Source organism: Aquila chrysaetos, chromosome 17, assembly GCF_900496995.4.
Source record: "Aquila chrysaetos chrysaetos chromosome 17, bAquChr1.4, whole genome shotgun sequence".
In the NCBI taxonomy this organism is placed as follows: Eukaryota; Metazoa; Chordata; class Aves; order Accipitriformes; family Accipitridae; genus Aquila; species Aquila chrysaetos.
In genome coordinates this window covers 14,344,282-14,361,164 of record NC_044020.1, presented here as the reverse complement: position 1 = coordinate 14,361,164, position 16,883 = coordinate 14,344,282, and the positions used below count along the sequence as shown (strand labels likewise).

General features: G+C 42.3%; 2 protein-coding genes across 2 annotated transcripts; both read right to left on the bottom strand.

The window, feature by feature from the left end:
- Positions 1 to 2,814: 2,814 nt before the first annotated feature.
- Positions 2,815 to 10,265, bottom strand: LOC115352588 (tubulin alpha-4 chain-like). The gene is made up of 5 exons (XM_030041007.2): positions 9,346 to 10,265; positions 7,794 to 8,007; positions 6,851 to 6,999; positions 5,760 to 6,440; positions 2,815 to 5,010 (listed from the first exon to the last, which is right to left on the bottom strand). Exons 1-5 carry the CDS (start codon positions 9,526 to 9,528, stop codon positions 4,717 to 4,719), a joined length of 1,521 nt encoding a protein of 506 aa, XP_029896867.1. The 5' UTR covers positions 9,529 to 10,265; the 3' UTR covers positions 2,815 to 4,716.
- An 84-nt stretch (positions 10,266 to 10,349) lies between these two features.
- PEX26 (peroxisomal biogenesis factor 26) lies at positions 10,350 to 16,785 on the bottom strand. Its single transcript, XM_030041369.2, has 5 exons — positions 16,522 to 16,785; positions 15,680 to 15,820; positions 14,978 to 15,291; positions 14,079 to 14,225; positions 10,350 to 13,305 (listed from the first exon to the last, which is right to left on the bottom strand). Exons 1-5 carry the CDS (start codon positions 16,674 to 16,676, stop codon positions 13,202 to 13,204), a joined length of 861 nt encoding a protein of 286 aa, XP_029897229.1. The 5' UTR covers positions 16,677 to 16,785; the 3' UTR covers positions 10,350 to 13,201.
- Between the last annotated feature and the right edge of the window lie 98 nt (positions 16,786 to 16,883).

Below are 16,883 nucleotides of genomic sequence, written 5' to 3'. Positions count from 1 at the left end.
AAACACAGAAAGAAATTTGATTCTTATTGCAGTGCTTATTGCAAGACATAGCTGGAGGCATCACACAAATGTTCTCACACCAAATTAGGGCAGTTGCCTCCACCACTTTATTGTTTGCTCCTTCTGCACCAGCTCAGCATTGGAAAGCAACAGCTTCTCTCAGTGGAGAAATCCTCATATTTGCAACTCCTAGGTAACAAAGAGGAAGGCACACTTACTTGCTTGAATCTGAGTATTATGTATCCCCTGACTTTATAAACACACTGTTTATTATGATGTTTAATCAGTAGAAATTTAAATACACAATTCCTAAAATTTACGTTAGTCTACTTTGACATGATGATATTAATAGATTGCTCTGGCCTTGTTGGCAACCACCATCTAAGTAAGTATCTTCTCTAACTAATGCCTACATTTTAACAGCATGAAGTAGTTCAAACTGTTTTTTATAAACTCACATTTGCTTTGGTACAGTCTTTGTTTTGGTGATCTTTACATAAACCTGCAAATCACTACTCTCTGATTTTGGCTGAGAAAAGCTACACAGATTTCTGGAGCCACAAATGTTTTTTGCAGAGGAAGAATTCCCATGATAATTTCTATCTGCTGCTTTGTTTAAGCCGAGTCCCACATTTCTCCAGAAAACCATCATATCATTGCTTTGAGACTAAGGAATAGGTTGTTCTAGTGTTCTTCTTCCAATGGAACTGGTAATGTTCCAGCCAAGCTCCAGAGGTCGAGACAATCTGAAATGTTAATGCTCATAGCTCCACCAGATGTGGAGCTCTGTGCAGAGAATCACCTCAGGAAAAAGTCTCACAGCAAATGCTTTGAGCAGTCGACCACCCAAATCCCCTTAGGCACTCTTTGAGTCAACATGTCAGATCTAGCAGCTACAAAACCTAAAAAAGGTCTGTGAATTATTAAATTATTTGCAACTTAGTCCATTGCTGCGTTTTCTCTGCTGTTCCATTGCCTCCCTTCTCTCTTCTGAAATAGGCAGTGAGAGCACCTCTGGGAGTCAGTGTTAATTATTCCTCTCTCCACCCCACTCAAACTCAAGTATCCCAGGACCCACAGACTCACCAACATTGGGTTGCCACACTGAAGAGAGTCTCACCAGTCAAAAACTTCCAGGGAGCAGGGAGTGACAGAGTCTTGAGCGGTGTCCCTGGCCGGTGGGAGTATAATGGCTATGTCCCTTCTCTCTAGAATCAAGTGAGCTTGAAGAGCCTGGGGATGACCCAGGTTACTATTTTTCCCTTTCTCACACATGCTTAGCTAAGAAAAAGGCCTTTGCAAATCTGCTTTAGACCAAAGATGGTGCTTGACCTGCTCTGTCTTGAGATAGCCCGTGAACTCAGGTGCTGGAAATATGTGCTGGTCTGGGGTGAAGGCCAGACACAGATGTAAAAACTCTGAGGAAGACTTGGGCATACTGTTTTTCATTAGGTTTCCTTATGTTGCTCTGTCCAGCTGTGTTATAGAGTGCTTGGACAGACAACCCTCACCCTAGATTTAGAGGGTAACCTGAAAGCACAGCGTGAGACTGTGCTTTCAGGTACTGGTGACTTTTGTTGACTCCAGAGTCAGCCTCTAGGCTCTAGTCTGTAGAGACATGAGGCAGATATGGCCTGGACCTGGATTCTTGGAAAGGAAGTCATCTTGCTCGATGCTGGCATTCAACCTCTGTGGACAGATGGTGAGCTTGTAGGGGCACCTCTGTCCTTCATGGAACAGGCTTGAGACGTGCCCTGCATGAGGACGGTTGATAGCCCAGCAACCTGGTCAAGACCTGCCCACTTCAGCTTTTACCTTGCGACACTGGTAGATGATGATGAGAGCTAAATAGGACTGATTATAAAAAAGCTCTGCCATGGACTCCTGAGGTGTGCAAATAAGTGAATTTGGCATGAGTGCTGGAGTGGTTTTGCTGGTACTGCCGGAAGGCTTGTGAATAGCCCCTGCTCCTCAGGATGATGCGCAGCCTGCATGCAATTGGGATGGTCTGGACATTCTCAGAGGGCTCCTCATGTGCACATGGACTGGGCACTGTGCCATAGGTGCCCTCCAAAGCAATACAACAGAGCAGAGGAGTTGTGAGTTATTATCTCCGATTGTTTATGATACTATTAAAATCAGCCTCTTAGAGGGATTTTAAAAAGAAACCTTAACGCGGCCATATAAAACCTAAACCCTTTTTCTCTATCTAAAAATAGACACATCTCTGAAAATAGCATTTTTGAATAATCTCAGGCTTAGGAGTACTGTCCACCAGATCTTAGGCCAAGAGAACCACTAAGTCCTGTGATCTGTCAGTTCTGATCAAAATACGTCAACAGGCAAATGAAGGACAGTTAACTTCTCTATCTCCTCTACCAGATGTACATGACTCCCTACAGATTGGTTACCTAAGTGACTCACCAGTAGTGGCAGAATCATGGGTTATTTTAGAACACTAATGTGCCATCTTACAAAACAGTGCATTCCTAAGAAGTTCTTTGGTGATCATACAAAAACCTCTTTCACTTTTAATTTGGTGTGTGAAAGTCTTTGCATTTCCCACACATTATAATACCTTCTTATGCTAGGTGAATGAAGATATAAATGCTTCTGTGCCTCCTGTAGAACTACATTCTGTCGCCACCTACTGGGAGAATTGACAGCATCTCATTTCAGTTATTTCTGAAGTCCCAAAGTCTAGTATTTCAGTACCCACATAAAACTGCTGTATTGATAAAATACTGACTTTCAGGCATTATCCCTGAAACAGAGAACCGTGCTATGTATTTTTTAAATTACTTTTAAATAAAGAAAAATCAAGTACATGTTGGGATACAGTTTCAAAAGAGTTATCTCCTTTTTGGTAAGAATTGTCATATACAAAATTTTTCTATATATGTTAAAAATTATAGAATTAGATCTGGACTTGCAGAATTATCTCCCCTAATATAGCAAGTTCAGAACTATAGTTTCTAATATAAAGATCAGCCATTCATTTTGCAGATAAAAAGACCAGCTACATCAGTGATGTTTCTGGATGTGCCTGCTTTTCTTTATGACCTTTTAGCATCCTAATACAAACAGATTTACCAGAAAGGGGACAACGCTCCTCAACAGTTTGAGCAAAACATAATGCAGTTCTGTAGCCCTGCTGGAGTTGTATGCCAGGAGTATATGTTTCAGTGAAAACATGGATTTTTTTTAAAAAGAAATTTATGAAAGATCAATAGTAACTCCAGCATTAAAATAACAGTGGTATATGTTTGGTCTCCAGGGTGTCTCCCCTTCATCAGTGTTAAGGGAAACCTTCCAAATAACCATGAGCTCATAAGCAAGTCGGACACGCATGGCACGGTCAGCACAACAGGCTGATTGTCTTGCTGCAGGCATTGTTCAAACACTGGGCTGCTTGACAGGTACCCCCAAATGGACACCATATTCTTTACCTTCTTTTACCTTTCTCCTGCTTCCCCCTGCTTCTAAATAGACACACACACACACCACTTTTTCACCACTGGCCCTGTTCTGCTAATTTTACACCTTTATTTGGTAATTTCAGCTTTAGTTAGTACTCCCAGTAAGCCAACACCCCCTTCACTTTCTGTTGATATCTTACACTCAAGGCAGGAGGCCCCAAAACTCCCTTTCACTATATGTAATGCCCAGTACCTTCTGCTGCTATTACCTCATTACTTTAGACACAGGTTAGGATTGGCCAGCCACTTTTCCTGTTCCATTATCCGCAACATCCAACAGTTTCTCTTGTTATCCATCAGTTTAACTTCAGGCCATGGCTGGCCACCTGTCTGCATGCCTTAACAATGTATTCTAAAATCCTAAAACATTGGGAATATACAAAAATATACCTTATGAAGACTTATGCTGTAAGTTGTAGCTGGTGTTCTTAGACATCCCACCTATACCTATCACAGACATTTTTTGTTGTGGTTCTGATTTATTGTGATCTCAGTATTTCTGATGGAACTGGTAATGCTTCTGTCCTGCATGCCACAAGCTGGTCATTTTAAGGCCCTTAACTGTCACAGATGTTGTTCGTTTAGCAGTTACAGCAGAACTGTCAGCATACTTGTACCTCCAGACGTATCCAATTATGATTGTTACACAGTCACTGCACAAGCATAGTGTGCTCTAAACTCCTGCTGAAGCTAGGAGTACCTGAATTGTGCCCCTACTCATGGCAGCTGGCAAAATCATACCTTCTAACCACCCCACACTGTGGATTCTGTAGGGCACAAGGACAAGCTGTATGTTCTTGGCACCAGCAGAGTTCTCACTGCATTTTACAGCTTTACAAACATTATGTTTCGACTGAGCACTGTAGGTAACTTCTCTTTATGTAGTGTCCATAGCAATTATGTGGGACATTTTGAAGCACGAGTTCCTCAAATAATATTACAGCTACATGACTGTATCTTTGTATTGAATAAATGACAGTATAGGCGACAGAGATCCTTTCAGGATATATTAGCAAAAAGTATGAAGCCTGTTACCCTGTGAGGCAAAGTGACGAATGATCATCTGGTCATACATCCTGCATTTACTGTCTTGTGATCTCATAGTGGAAAACTCATCCTGTTTATAGTCTACTAAGATGGCAATGGACTTGGTATGTGTAAGACAAGCAGAAATGCAGCCACATGAAAAAAATAGACATAGAGACAATCTTATGCACAGAAAAGGGCACAGTGAATTTTAAGATTCCTCTCCCTCATTTTCTTCTTCAAATGAGTCAGTTCCCACTTCTTCATAGTCTTTCTCCAAGGCAGACAGGTCTTCTCGGGCCTCTGCAAATTCTCCTTCCTCCATGCCTTCACTGACATACCAGTGCACAAAAGCTCTCTTGGCATACATCAGATCAAACTTGTGGTCAAGCCTTGCCCAGGCATCTGCAATGGCTGTGGTGTTGCTCAGCATGCAGACTGCTCGCTCAACCTGGGCTAGGTCTCCTCCTGGTGTAACTGTAGGAGGCTGATAGTTGATCCCAACCTGCAAACAACAATAGAAAAGATGGAGGAATAAAAACTGTTATGAGAAAAGGGACAAAATTAGACAATAAACAATGTAAGAAAATTGTAAAACCATTGGTGGGGGGAGGAAAAGAGGTAGGGAAAAACCCAAATCACACCAGTGTTAAGTCTAGTGTCATTCAAGCTACTTTTTTGTGCACAAGTCAATTCCTTCCCCTCACTCAAGAAAAAAAAAAAGGGGGGGAGACCAAGCAGAACTGGACTCTAAATGAAGAAAAACTTATAAAAATATGTCAGTATGCATGGAAAAATGGGGGACAATGAAAAAAATCTCTCTTTGCAGAGATGTCATAGAAATGTTTCACTTTCCAACAATATATTAGCAATAACTTTTGCGCTTTTTTTGTTTGTTTGGTTTGGTTTTTTAAATCTCGTGAACGACATTCTCAAGTGTCTCAGTGTCTTCAGAATATAAGCCTTTAATCTTTCTTCTAAAATGCAATTTCTTTAAGTTTAAAGTTCTACAGGGTTGATATTCTCCTGTTACTGAATATAGAAACACTGTATATGCTTCCATTTATTTAAATATTTAGGACCCTTTGTCAATGGGTAGTCCAAAGGAGAAAGGGCACATTTTATACAAACGCATCTGTCGTAAGTTCCTTCTTCTCACAAGTGGAAAATATACAAGATCTAAAACACTAAATACAAGTTTTCTGCTAGATTGAACTTGCCCTTTAAAGAGAAGTTCATGGCAGCTGTACTCACCTTGAAGCCTGTTGGACACCAGTCGACAAACTGGAGGGATCTGTTGGTCTTGATGGCAGCAATTGCTACGTTGACATCTTTGGGAACTACGTCACCACGATAGAGCATGCAGCAGGCCATGTATTTCCCATGTCTTGGGTCACACTTCACCATCTGGCTGTTGGGCTCAAAGCAGGAGCTGGTGATTTCAGCCACCGAGAGCTGCTCGTGATATGCTCTGTCAGAGGAGATGATGGGGGCATAGGTCACCAAGGGGAAATGGATGCGCGGGTAGGGCACCAGGTTTGTCTGGAACTCCGTCAGATCCACGTTGAGGGCACCATCAAAGCGCAGCGAGGTGGTGATGGAGGAGACAATCTGGCTGATAAGGCGGTTGAGGTTGGTGTAGGTGGGCCTCTCGATGTCCAGGTTTCGGCGGCAGATGTCATAGATGGCTTCGTTGTCCACCATGAAGGCGCAGTCCGAGTGCTCCAGGGTGGTGTGTGTGGTCAGGATAGAATTGTAGGGCTCCACCACAGCGGTGGAGACCTGAGGAGCTGGGTAGATGGCAAACTCCAATTTGGACTTCTTTCCATAATCCACAGAGAGGCGTTCCATCAGTAAGGAGGTAAAGCCAGAGCCGGTACCCCCACCAAAGCTGTGGAAGATCAGGAATCCTTGCAGCCCAGAACAGGCATCAGCCTGAAAGACAACAGGAAAAGTGAAAGAATAAGTGAACATATCTTTAAATTACACCCTTAAATAAAGACAGAAACACCCACACCCAGTGCGCAGCACAAAAGTCAGCAGTTTTCCCAGAAAATTCTCATTGTCTGTTTTCCCCTGTAAATCTCAAGCTAGAGTATCAATAGAGTGATATTGATTTTTTTCTTACAGTAATAATGCTATAGCAATATTTGAAGTTTTCCATTGCAGTCTTTCATTCATATGAAAACTAAGGTGGGGTATCTGGGACCTGCATTTCTCTGTTCTGAGCCAATGACAACAGTAAAAGCAAAACGAGACCTGCTATCAAAAAAAAATGTATGTATGTGGTGCTTATTTCCCCTTCCACCGTCCTAAGGTCTTGCTTCCAATGTAATAGCGCATACCAGCTTGCGGATACGATCTATTGCCATGTCAATTTTGTCTTTGCCAACAGAGTAGTGGCCACGTGCATAATTATTTGCTGCATCTTCCTTTCCAGTGATCAGCTGTTCTGGATGGAATAGCTGCCGGTAGGTGCCAGTCCGCACTTCATCTGAACAAAAGAGAAAAAGCATAAGCTTGGAAGAGATAATTCCCCAAGGTTGATAAAGTTTGCAAAACAAATCGTGCATTTTACATTGGCAGAAAATGGGATGGAAGTTCTGTATGTTGTAAACAAAGTACAGAGGTGAGGAGTATCATCTGAGATGTTCTCGGTTTGGAAAAAAAAAGAAGTGGACTCTGCTCCAAGTGTAAGTTGCTGTGTTATACAAATGAATTCATTTGTCAAATGAGGGTTGTGCCATGCTGTGGTAAAATTTCAGCTCTATATACTGATCAGATGAAGATCCATCAGAAACTTCAGGGGAATGACTGGAAAAAGAGGAGATTTGCAAGAGTAAAACAGTGGTTTCCCCTGAAAATCTGTCAGGACACTTCAGTTGTCTGATTCTTCATGCTCCTCTCTTACATCTGAATGTGAGGAAAGCATTTTCTATCAGTTAGCAAAGGAAAAATATCACCACAAAAGAATACCAGAAAGGAATCTCTTTCAGAAAGCTAAATTGTACTCATAACCAGTAGAGGTTTAAACAATAGGAAACTTTTTATTTTATTAATTATTAGTAGAGCACCCATGACAAAGTGCAGTCCAGTTTTCACCTTTTCCTTGAGAATAACAGAGCTTTTAGTAATACCTGGTATTAAAAACTTAAAATCTGTATGTTTTGCCTGCATGTTGGGATCATCCCTAATGGTAAGGGCATTCTCCTGCTATTCAGTGATCTGAACTTTGGCACCCAGAAGAGTTAATTCATTTCTATTTTCCAAGATTAGCTCTATACTGACCTATTACAGTTTGTTCCAAGTCCACCATAATAGCCCGGGGCACGTATTTTCTAGAGCTTGTCTCTCTGAAGAATGTGGCAAAAGAGTCATCATTGCTGGGTTGGTCGATGAAGGTACCATTTGGCTGAATGCCGTGCTCCAGACAGAAGAGTTCCCAACATGCATTGCCAATTTGAACTCCGGCTTGGCCAATGTGAACAGAGATGCACTCACGCTGGAAGACGAGGACAAGGAATAGTGAGAAGAACCAGTGAATATCCTAAGAGTCTATAAGCTGATCTTACCTGAAACCCCAAATCAACCAATGATTACAAAATTTTCCACAAGACTGGAATTAACAGAAAATATTCTGACACTTATTTACAAATAGGAAGAAAAATATTTTTCCGTGTGTAGAAATAAACAATAATCACAACAGCTAGAGATTTGTGGCTATGCCTACACATGGTGTACAGTACATGGGATCTACGTGTAAGTGCACGTAAGCCCATACAGGTAGAAAAGCTGTGTATAGGTACACAAAATAAACAGTAGATCCCAGCTAAGGAATATGAGCCAAGGCCAGTTATCCAGGACAAGACACAGCTATGCCGCCTTGTTGATACAGAGATAAAGCAAAGGGAATGAAGTATCTTCTGATCTCTTAATCTTCTGTTGCACGTGTGTGTTGGACAGGTGGAAAACAGGTTTCTAGAAATTAAAGGAACTAGAATTAAAATGCTTTTAGTACCTTAATTAATTTCAACCACTGATTGTTTTGGCCATTTTCTGGGTACTTTTAATTCAATTTAACATGTGAAGAGTTAACTTGATACTCAAGAGGACTGGGTACTCTTTACATGTTAGACTAAATTACTCTCCAGAGAAATCCTTCTCATACATACAGTTCTGTAATCATGGCTGTTCAGTCAATAATCAGTTTCTAAAGTGTTTTATTACTGTGTCATGCACATAGTTTAATAACAGAAACCTGAAACACAAAATATAATATACTCTAAAAGAAGCATGTCTCCTTCTGTAGATTGCTAGGCAGACTGCCAAGTACTGTGAATTTAAAGGGTTCTCTCAAAAACACTCTTGTTGGACATGGTATATTTGAGTATGAATCTTTTGGCAGATGATTCCCATCCAGTCTTACAGAGTATCTAGGGAAATGTCCGCATTTCTTTGCTCTTAATACTTATAAGCTAGTAGGAAAAGGCCATTAATATAGGGTTAAACATACTGTATTCAAAGTACATCCACAGTAGCTTCTACACAAAAAGGAGAAATAAGTTCCAACCCTATCCTTCTTTTTCTGCATATCGCTTCCCTTATAATAGATGTATTAACACAAATGTAGCTGTACATATTAGGCTCTAAATTTATTTATGAAGAAGCTAATACAATAGTTTGTTTGTATACTGTGAGCAACATTTGTTGCCCCCAAAATGAAGCAAAAAAAGTCACTTCAACCTTCCCATCTTCACTCAGATCTTGACCAGAGTAGGGGGAAACAGAAGGCCAAACTCATTGCTTGTTATATCATAAAATAATCTGATCCTTTTCTTACCATGGTTTCTCCTGCGTGCTTCCTTTCTTGGCTGGTAGCAGCAGCTTTGGTTACTGATGTCTCTACTGTTGTGTAAGCAGCCTGGTGCAAGGTGGCAGGGTATCCACACCTCACTGGCAGGGGCACCGCAGCATCACAGTGTAGGCAGGAGAGGTCATAATCTTTCCCAGGCAACCGTCCCATTCCACCCACTCACCTGCTACACCAGCAGCCTGCTTTCTACCCATGTACAGGACCCAGCCCTAAAGTCTGTTCTTAAGCAAGTCTTCCCAGTTAATTCGCCAAGCTGAACCTTGGGTTTGTTTGGTTTTTTTAAAAAAAAAAAAAAGAAAATTACAACTGATACTAGTAACCAGAATGTTAACACATACAGAGGACCTTCACAAATAACTGGTTTCCTTCCTTAAAACTCTAACAACTGGTTAATATGCTACTGATAACTCATTTAAAAGATTATTAACCATTTCAGAATTTCTTCATTTACACTTTCAAAAGGTGGCATTATTTTTAAATGATGTCTTTCTGACAAAGGCAACTGTAGATGAGTGGTGGACATGGAGCTAACTTGCCTAAGTTCCACTGATTGAAATGAGTTGGGGAACAGGTTGAACTGCAAGGAATTCCACTTGACCAAGTATTTGATCATCTATGGACAAGGTACATAGGATTATCACCTTGTCTCCTAGTGCTAAGGCACCAAACCTCATCTTTCTGCCAGCCATTCCTTATCTTTGTGACCTCTGTTCATCTGATTATAGACAACTTTTCTTCAGCCTTTCAGCTGCCTACAATATGGGTCAATACAAGTTTTTTGCATCTAGCAGAAAGATGTTAAAACAACAGAGCAGAATTATAATTTGCTTTTATACCTGGACTTACTAGCAGAAAGTTCGCATACGCATGGTACATGCACACATTCTCTCTGACAAGGCTTAAACAGTAGGATCCCCAAGGATATGTCTTTTCCCTCCACGATACAATGACAGTGCAGAGAAAAACACAGCTAAAGATAAATACCAGGTACTTTATTCTTGGTAGTGCTGGTCTTGGCCATCCCAAGGTACACAGAGACATAGATTAAAAAAAAAAATATGATGGATCTTTCACAAAGTAATTACCACCCTCTGAAGTCCTATGAAAATGCAGACTTACACTCTACCAATATCATCAGTTGATTAGATCTCATCAGATTCATACTGAACAAGTCTTCTACTTAATTCAAATATGCCTGTACAACGAGGACATGTAGTGAAACATTTCCAGAAATTAACTGAAAACTGTTAACTATCAATACATTAAACACAGAAGTTTTCATATACTTAAATCACAGCACAAATAAGCAACTCTACAAAGAAGTAAATTAGTAGCCACTTTATTGTAAAAATTACATACTGCAGTTTTAGTATTAATTGCAAAAAAACCCCTGCCAGCTTGTTTCTACCTTCTTGCCCTCTCATGATGAATTAAATACAATAAAAACACTAAATGAGTAGTACTCAAAAAAAAAAAAAAAAAAAAAAAAGAAGGTTACCAACCTACACTTAAAATCAAGTTGAATGTTAAAGTCCTGGTAAATGAGTGGCTATGACATTTAACAGCATTCTAAACATAATGTATGGCCTGCTCAGACCACTGGTCCCAACCTCCAAAGTTGCATCCCTGCCATCTAACTAAAAATGTTAATAGAAAACTAGAGTGAAAAATGGTTGTTACCTAAACAGTCAGTTTGGTGAGAATTTGGCCTGACTTCAGAGTGAAGTTTGCTATTTCATTACCTGGCTTACAAAGGACTTAATAGTGAGGCCTTGCAAAGTAGGGGCCAGTAGACACAACTTAGTCATGTCTTGAAAGAGCTCAACTCCAGACAGAGCTTCTGTGTTTTATTCTACCTGGTTTCCCGTCGACTCTTGGTTGCAGAGTTGTAACTACACTTATAGTTGGATTACAAGAACATTTAGCAGTATCAAGAGCAGCTCTTCCCTATGCGCACAGAGTATGCAAGAAGTAACGTTTTAACATGGTGAAGCATTATGTGCTACGTACCCTGGTATAAAGTCCTAGCAGGGACAAAAACTTTGGGGAGGGATATGGGATTGTTTTGGTTTTTACTCTTGTGATAACTAGGCAAGGTCATTACTGCATTCATGAATGACCTACCCCAGTTTATCTGACACTAATACTGGAGTATTTCTCTATTGGGATAATCCAAGAAGAAATAGAGACAGAACTATTTTTAGCAGTGAAGATGCAGACTGTTTTCAAAGTGTCCCAGTAGATAGAAAAGCAACAGATTGCACACAGTCTGAAGGCGCCAACAGCCCGCTATCCATGTGAAGAAAACAGAAATAGCCACCGCCTCGGTGTGTGGCTACTGCTGGAGACAAAGGAACAACCTGAAGGGGACTACTGTTGTAAGACATCAAAGTGGGATCTATATTGGCTATTTTTCATAGGTTTGGTGTGTTGAATAGAATTTGCCTACCAAAAAGGCTGCTTTGTTCAGCATTTTGTAGTTTGGGCTGACATCAGTCAGCCTGAATCCTTTTGGCACAGATGCTGGGATGGCTGGCTACTTGTTTGCCACGAAGGCTCCTTGCCTTTAACTTGTCCTCTCCAGAGTTTGCTCCTGTGAAAGCAATATTTAAGTCAGTACTCTCTCCTTTGGAATTTACCCTTTGTCAGTTGATGACAGGTGGATGGATGGATGGAGAAGAAATTAATGTTTGACTCCAAACCTCCACTTTGTGCCCCAAGTGGTCAGAAATGGGGTCTGTCTGGTGACAGATCCTCTGCAAAGACAGCAAGTTTCTCACCACGGAACTGGGGAAGGTTTTGGGATGTCAGGGAAGTATCTCTTTCTACCTACTAATGAACTTTTGTTCTGAATGATAGAGCATTGCTAAATGGCTCCCATGTAACCCAGGACTTTAGATATTCGGGACGGGAGGCAATTTTAAACATACGGAGACTTCTTGATAGCTACATAAACAAAGCAAGAGGTAGGGAAAGAGTAAAACAATACAACAACTTCAGTTGTTCAACTAAACAATAATATAGAATATAGTTTAAAAAAATAAATCTATTCCCTTATGACCACCATGTGCTCCTAAGAATTACTATGCATCAGGCAAGCACAAAGTGCTGTAATTTGCATTTAAGAAGAGTAGGTGCAGCACAATAGTCTTTGTGGCCCACCACCTTGGCTTTCTGGGTTAAATGTGACTAAAATCACGAGTGCCTGTATAAGGAGGCATCAGTCACAAGAGAAACCATGGCCTTCAAAATGCAATAGGCTTCACTTTCTCCAGTGTTTTTCTTCCACATGCTTGTCCTAAATCCCATGCTGCAGGAACTGGGCTTTTCAGAAGTCTTCAGGCAAAACAGAATATTCCCCTAATTATTGGTACTCTGTTGCCTTTTACAGTCATGCCTCCAGGAACGCTATTTCAGAACACTTGTTCAGAGAACTGCCCAGCATTTGCAAGGATGGAGCCTTCTTCCATAGTTCATAACTGGCTACACAACGCTCACTCAAGAGCTACATCTGAAGCAAAGTGTTTGAAAAGGAGGATTCTTACTCAGTTGTAGATTACACAAGGAGTGGCTTTACCCTGGTGTTGGACAGAACAGTGCTGTAGAGCCAAGCAAAACATCAGGAATACTTGGTGTGGTTTCAAAATTCACACACCACCGTTCCCCATCTGAAAAATGAAGGTATCACCACACAGGAGTTCACAGGTGGTCATCTCAATTAGGACACTGATTTCAACAGTCCTTGAAGAGCCTGAGAACATCCTCAAGACAAGCTGACAGTTTTACAGCAGCAGAGAAAAATGCATTCTGTAACGGAAGACACTTAGTCTTGAATTGGAGGCCTATGGATTGGAGAAAATACAGCTGCCCAAGCCTGTCGGAAGAGCTGGACCAGTTTGTAAATGAACGGCAGTGATGTGGGAGAAGCTGCAGAAAAAAACAAAAAGCAAAAGAGCCTTTATTATAAAAGGTAAAAACTAAAATACACTAAACATATTAAGAAAGAACTAATCTGAACTAGAGTTAATCGAAACCTAGTTGTCTTACGTCCTTCTGTTTGGTTCAGTACTTGGGCCTTCACTGAGGGCACTGCTCACATCCCTAGCAAGTCTTCTTCAGTATTTTCCAATGGACTACTTGCAGAACAGCTATGGAGCACATGCCACCCAGCAGAAGGGGAAACGCTCATCCCCTCCGTGCCCCAGCTGCTACCTCTATGTCATGGGACCAGCCCATTCTTCAGTGACAGCAGCAGCCATCAGTAGCAAGACTCCAGCATAAACAAATCAAATGCATGACTACGTTGCTGCCCTGGGCAACTCTCCGCTTTCCTGACAGGACAGCCCTAGAAGGCAATCAGTCTTCCAAAAGATATTCACCTTGTAGTGCCTCAAGATGACTGAGGCAGAGGCTGAGTCTAGGATAGCTCAGCCTGCCTCTCACAATCTGTGCTTCGTTGGAAAGAGCCAAGGATGGAATAACTGTTTACAGAAAACCATCTTTTGTAGAGCTACATCTTTCTACATGGACTGCAGCTGGAAACACTAGAAACAAGCCCAAATAATAGGTTCCTAGCCACCCAGTTTTTGTGTCTCCCAAATATGAAACATTTACACAGACCAAATGTATTAAAATCAACTATTTTCTTCTCTGTAACCATAAGGGGATTAAAAAAAAAAAATTAAATCTTAATGCTGTACCTGGGTCTAATCTCACCACCACCAGGTAGAGCAGAAAAGTAGCCAAAAGCATCTTTTTGTAAGGAAGTAAACAGAAGTGGCTAGACATGGACCTCAGTGCTCTACGTAGCAACATCAACATGGTCAAGAGCTTTTGGGACAGAGCACCTAGAATACAAGAACAGAAAGGCTATTAGGGCAAAGTAAAGTAAAAAAAGTAATCACATAGATACAGGTAATAAAAAACTAAGATACTAAAGTAAGACTGTTCTTAGTTTGATTCCCTGAGAGTTTGGTTGGGTTTTTTTTTTGTAATAGGGAACAGAGAAACAGTACAATTTTATAATACAATTCATTATACCTTTTTTTTAGGCATCTACTTTAGTATAATATGATCTTATACCACAGTAGTTCCAGCTTCTCTCCTGGGAGATAACGACAAGTGATTTACAGTTCTGGAGGAGAAGCAATACTTTAAAAGCCAGACATGCATTGTTCTGCATGGGCTCAACTATAAATGGAGATGAAGCAGAAAGTACACAGAGCCAACAAAATGTGCCCTTAAAGGATTGCTAGTTACTTTTAGTTTCCCTTTTGTACCTTTTTTAAAAAAAAACAAAAAAAACAAAAAAACCCCAAACATTTATTCTGAAATGCTTTTTAACCTGGAAACCAATTCTCATCTCTTGACATTGGCAGAGACTAAATATGCTTTGTAATTGTCAGCAAACTGATTGCTAAGTTTTCCATTTCCTTCTGTGAAACCCAACTGGACTTCCTTGTGGCTGGTTTGTCATGACAATATTCTTAATACCTAGTTAATACTTGCTACCCTTTGTTAGTAAGGGACTAACTAACTTGAAATAAAATAATTAAAAAAAAAAAATAAAAAAGGCACAAACAACAGAGGGAAAGCCTACCCAAAACAGTTTCTGTTGCTGCATCTTGCTGCTCTTCAGCAGCCGAGTGCATCTCTTCTTGTTGAGTCCACTGACATCGGCTTTCACAAATGGTCCCGAGAAATGCTAGCTGCTGCTCGCCGTCAAAAACATCACAGCCACGTACGAGCTCTTCTGCCCCCTCAAACTGACCAAGCGGAAGCAACACATGTAACAGATAGAGCTCCAGCAATGAACCGTACTCAGGGAGGCTCTTATTGGTTTGGTCTCTCAGCCAGCTACTGCCAACCTCCAGCATCACCTGGGGCTCTCTCACTTTGCTGTATAACAGAATACTGAAATACAAGAAAGAAATATTAGAAAACACTAACTATTTGTAAAAGTGGAGATCACTGACAGTTACTACCCATAAGCAGCTATCACGAGGGCACGTATCAGGTCTACACTTGAAGCACAGAGAGATTTCTGAGGCAGACAGTAGGTGCAGCCACTGATGTTATTTTCTCAGCACCACCGCTCTTGATCTTTATCACTGCAAAGCAATCTGCAGGCCTGCAGGCATGCTCCAGCACACACAGGTTGAGAACAGGCCTGTCCCAGGTTCCGCTTTCATCCTCACTTAAACCACGCAAAGTGAAAATATCTCACAATATTCAAGTCTGGCCTGCTATTAAACCTAATGCAAGCCTTGTGTATATCTGACAGCCACAGACAGAAACTCACCACAGCTCCAGAACTTTTGGAGGCAGATGTTCAGGGACATGGTAATACTGTAGGACCCAAGACAGAACTTCTCTCCACCGGTTCATCTCAGCCAGCGCCTGAATTCCCACAACACAAAGGGAGCATTTCACTTCTGCAGAACTGGTAATGAAGAGACACCCAAATAAGCGCTTCTTACGACCACGTTTCTTTCCCCTTGCACCCCTCCCAGTGAGCTGCAGCCTAGCCTAGGTACTCTACAGTTCTCGGGGAGCTGCTTCCCCTCCTTTCCTTCTCCTCACCCCCCATAAAAGGGCAAATTCAACCCCTCAAGAAGGTGCACTGAGTCTGTATCTCTAGGAGGACGTGGGGAAGGCTCCTAGGCACACCTTGCTTCCCTCACACACGCACAGATCCCTTCATATAAAACACAGACAGGCCGTTACCAAATAGCAGCCAAAGCCAAGCTGGGTTTTAAACGGTTACTAACTCGCTTTTTAGCAACAAGCACCACCTTCCATTAAGTTAGATAATTAAAAAAGAGCTAAGCAAAACCACAGGGAGGACCATCGGTGCTACTGCCATTCATACTGATAGTGTTTATACTCGAACCGAAGAAGTTTCTACCCCCCCACCAAAAAAACCCCAATTTATTAAACCCCCAAAGCCCCCATTAAAAAGCTAAAACCCCAAACAAGGCAGACACGGCCTGCAGTTCGAAGCCAGCCTGACGCCGGTGCGACAGGACATGGATGACGGTTCGACTCGATGATCTTGAAGATCTTTTCCAACCTAAATGATTCTATGACAGCGAGCCACTTCCCAGCGCCGCCCTCTCCCCGCCTCGCAGGCCCGGCTCGCACCTCCCGGGGCCGGGGCCCAGGCTGTCGCAGCCCGCCTCGCACTTCTCCACGGCAGCGGCGAAGTCCCGATGCAGCACCAGCAGGTCCGCCGCCTCCTCCAGCAGCGAGGCCGCCTGGGCCGAGACCGGGGGCCAGGCCACAGGCTCGCTCCTCATGGCGGCGGCGGCGGCGGGAGGGCTGCCGGGAGGACTGCCGCTGCCGCCACCGCCCTCCCCGCGCCCCGCCGCCCGCCCGCCTCCGGCTGCGGCTCCAGCGCCGCCGCCGCGCCCCCCGGGGCCGGGCTCCGCTCGGGCAAGCCGCCGCAGCCGCCGGGCCTACCCGCGGCCCCGGAAGGCCGTGAGGGAAACCCCGCGCCGCCGCCT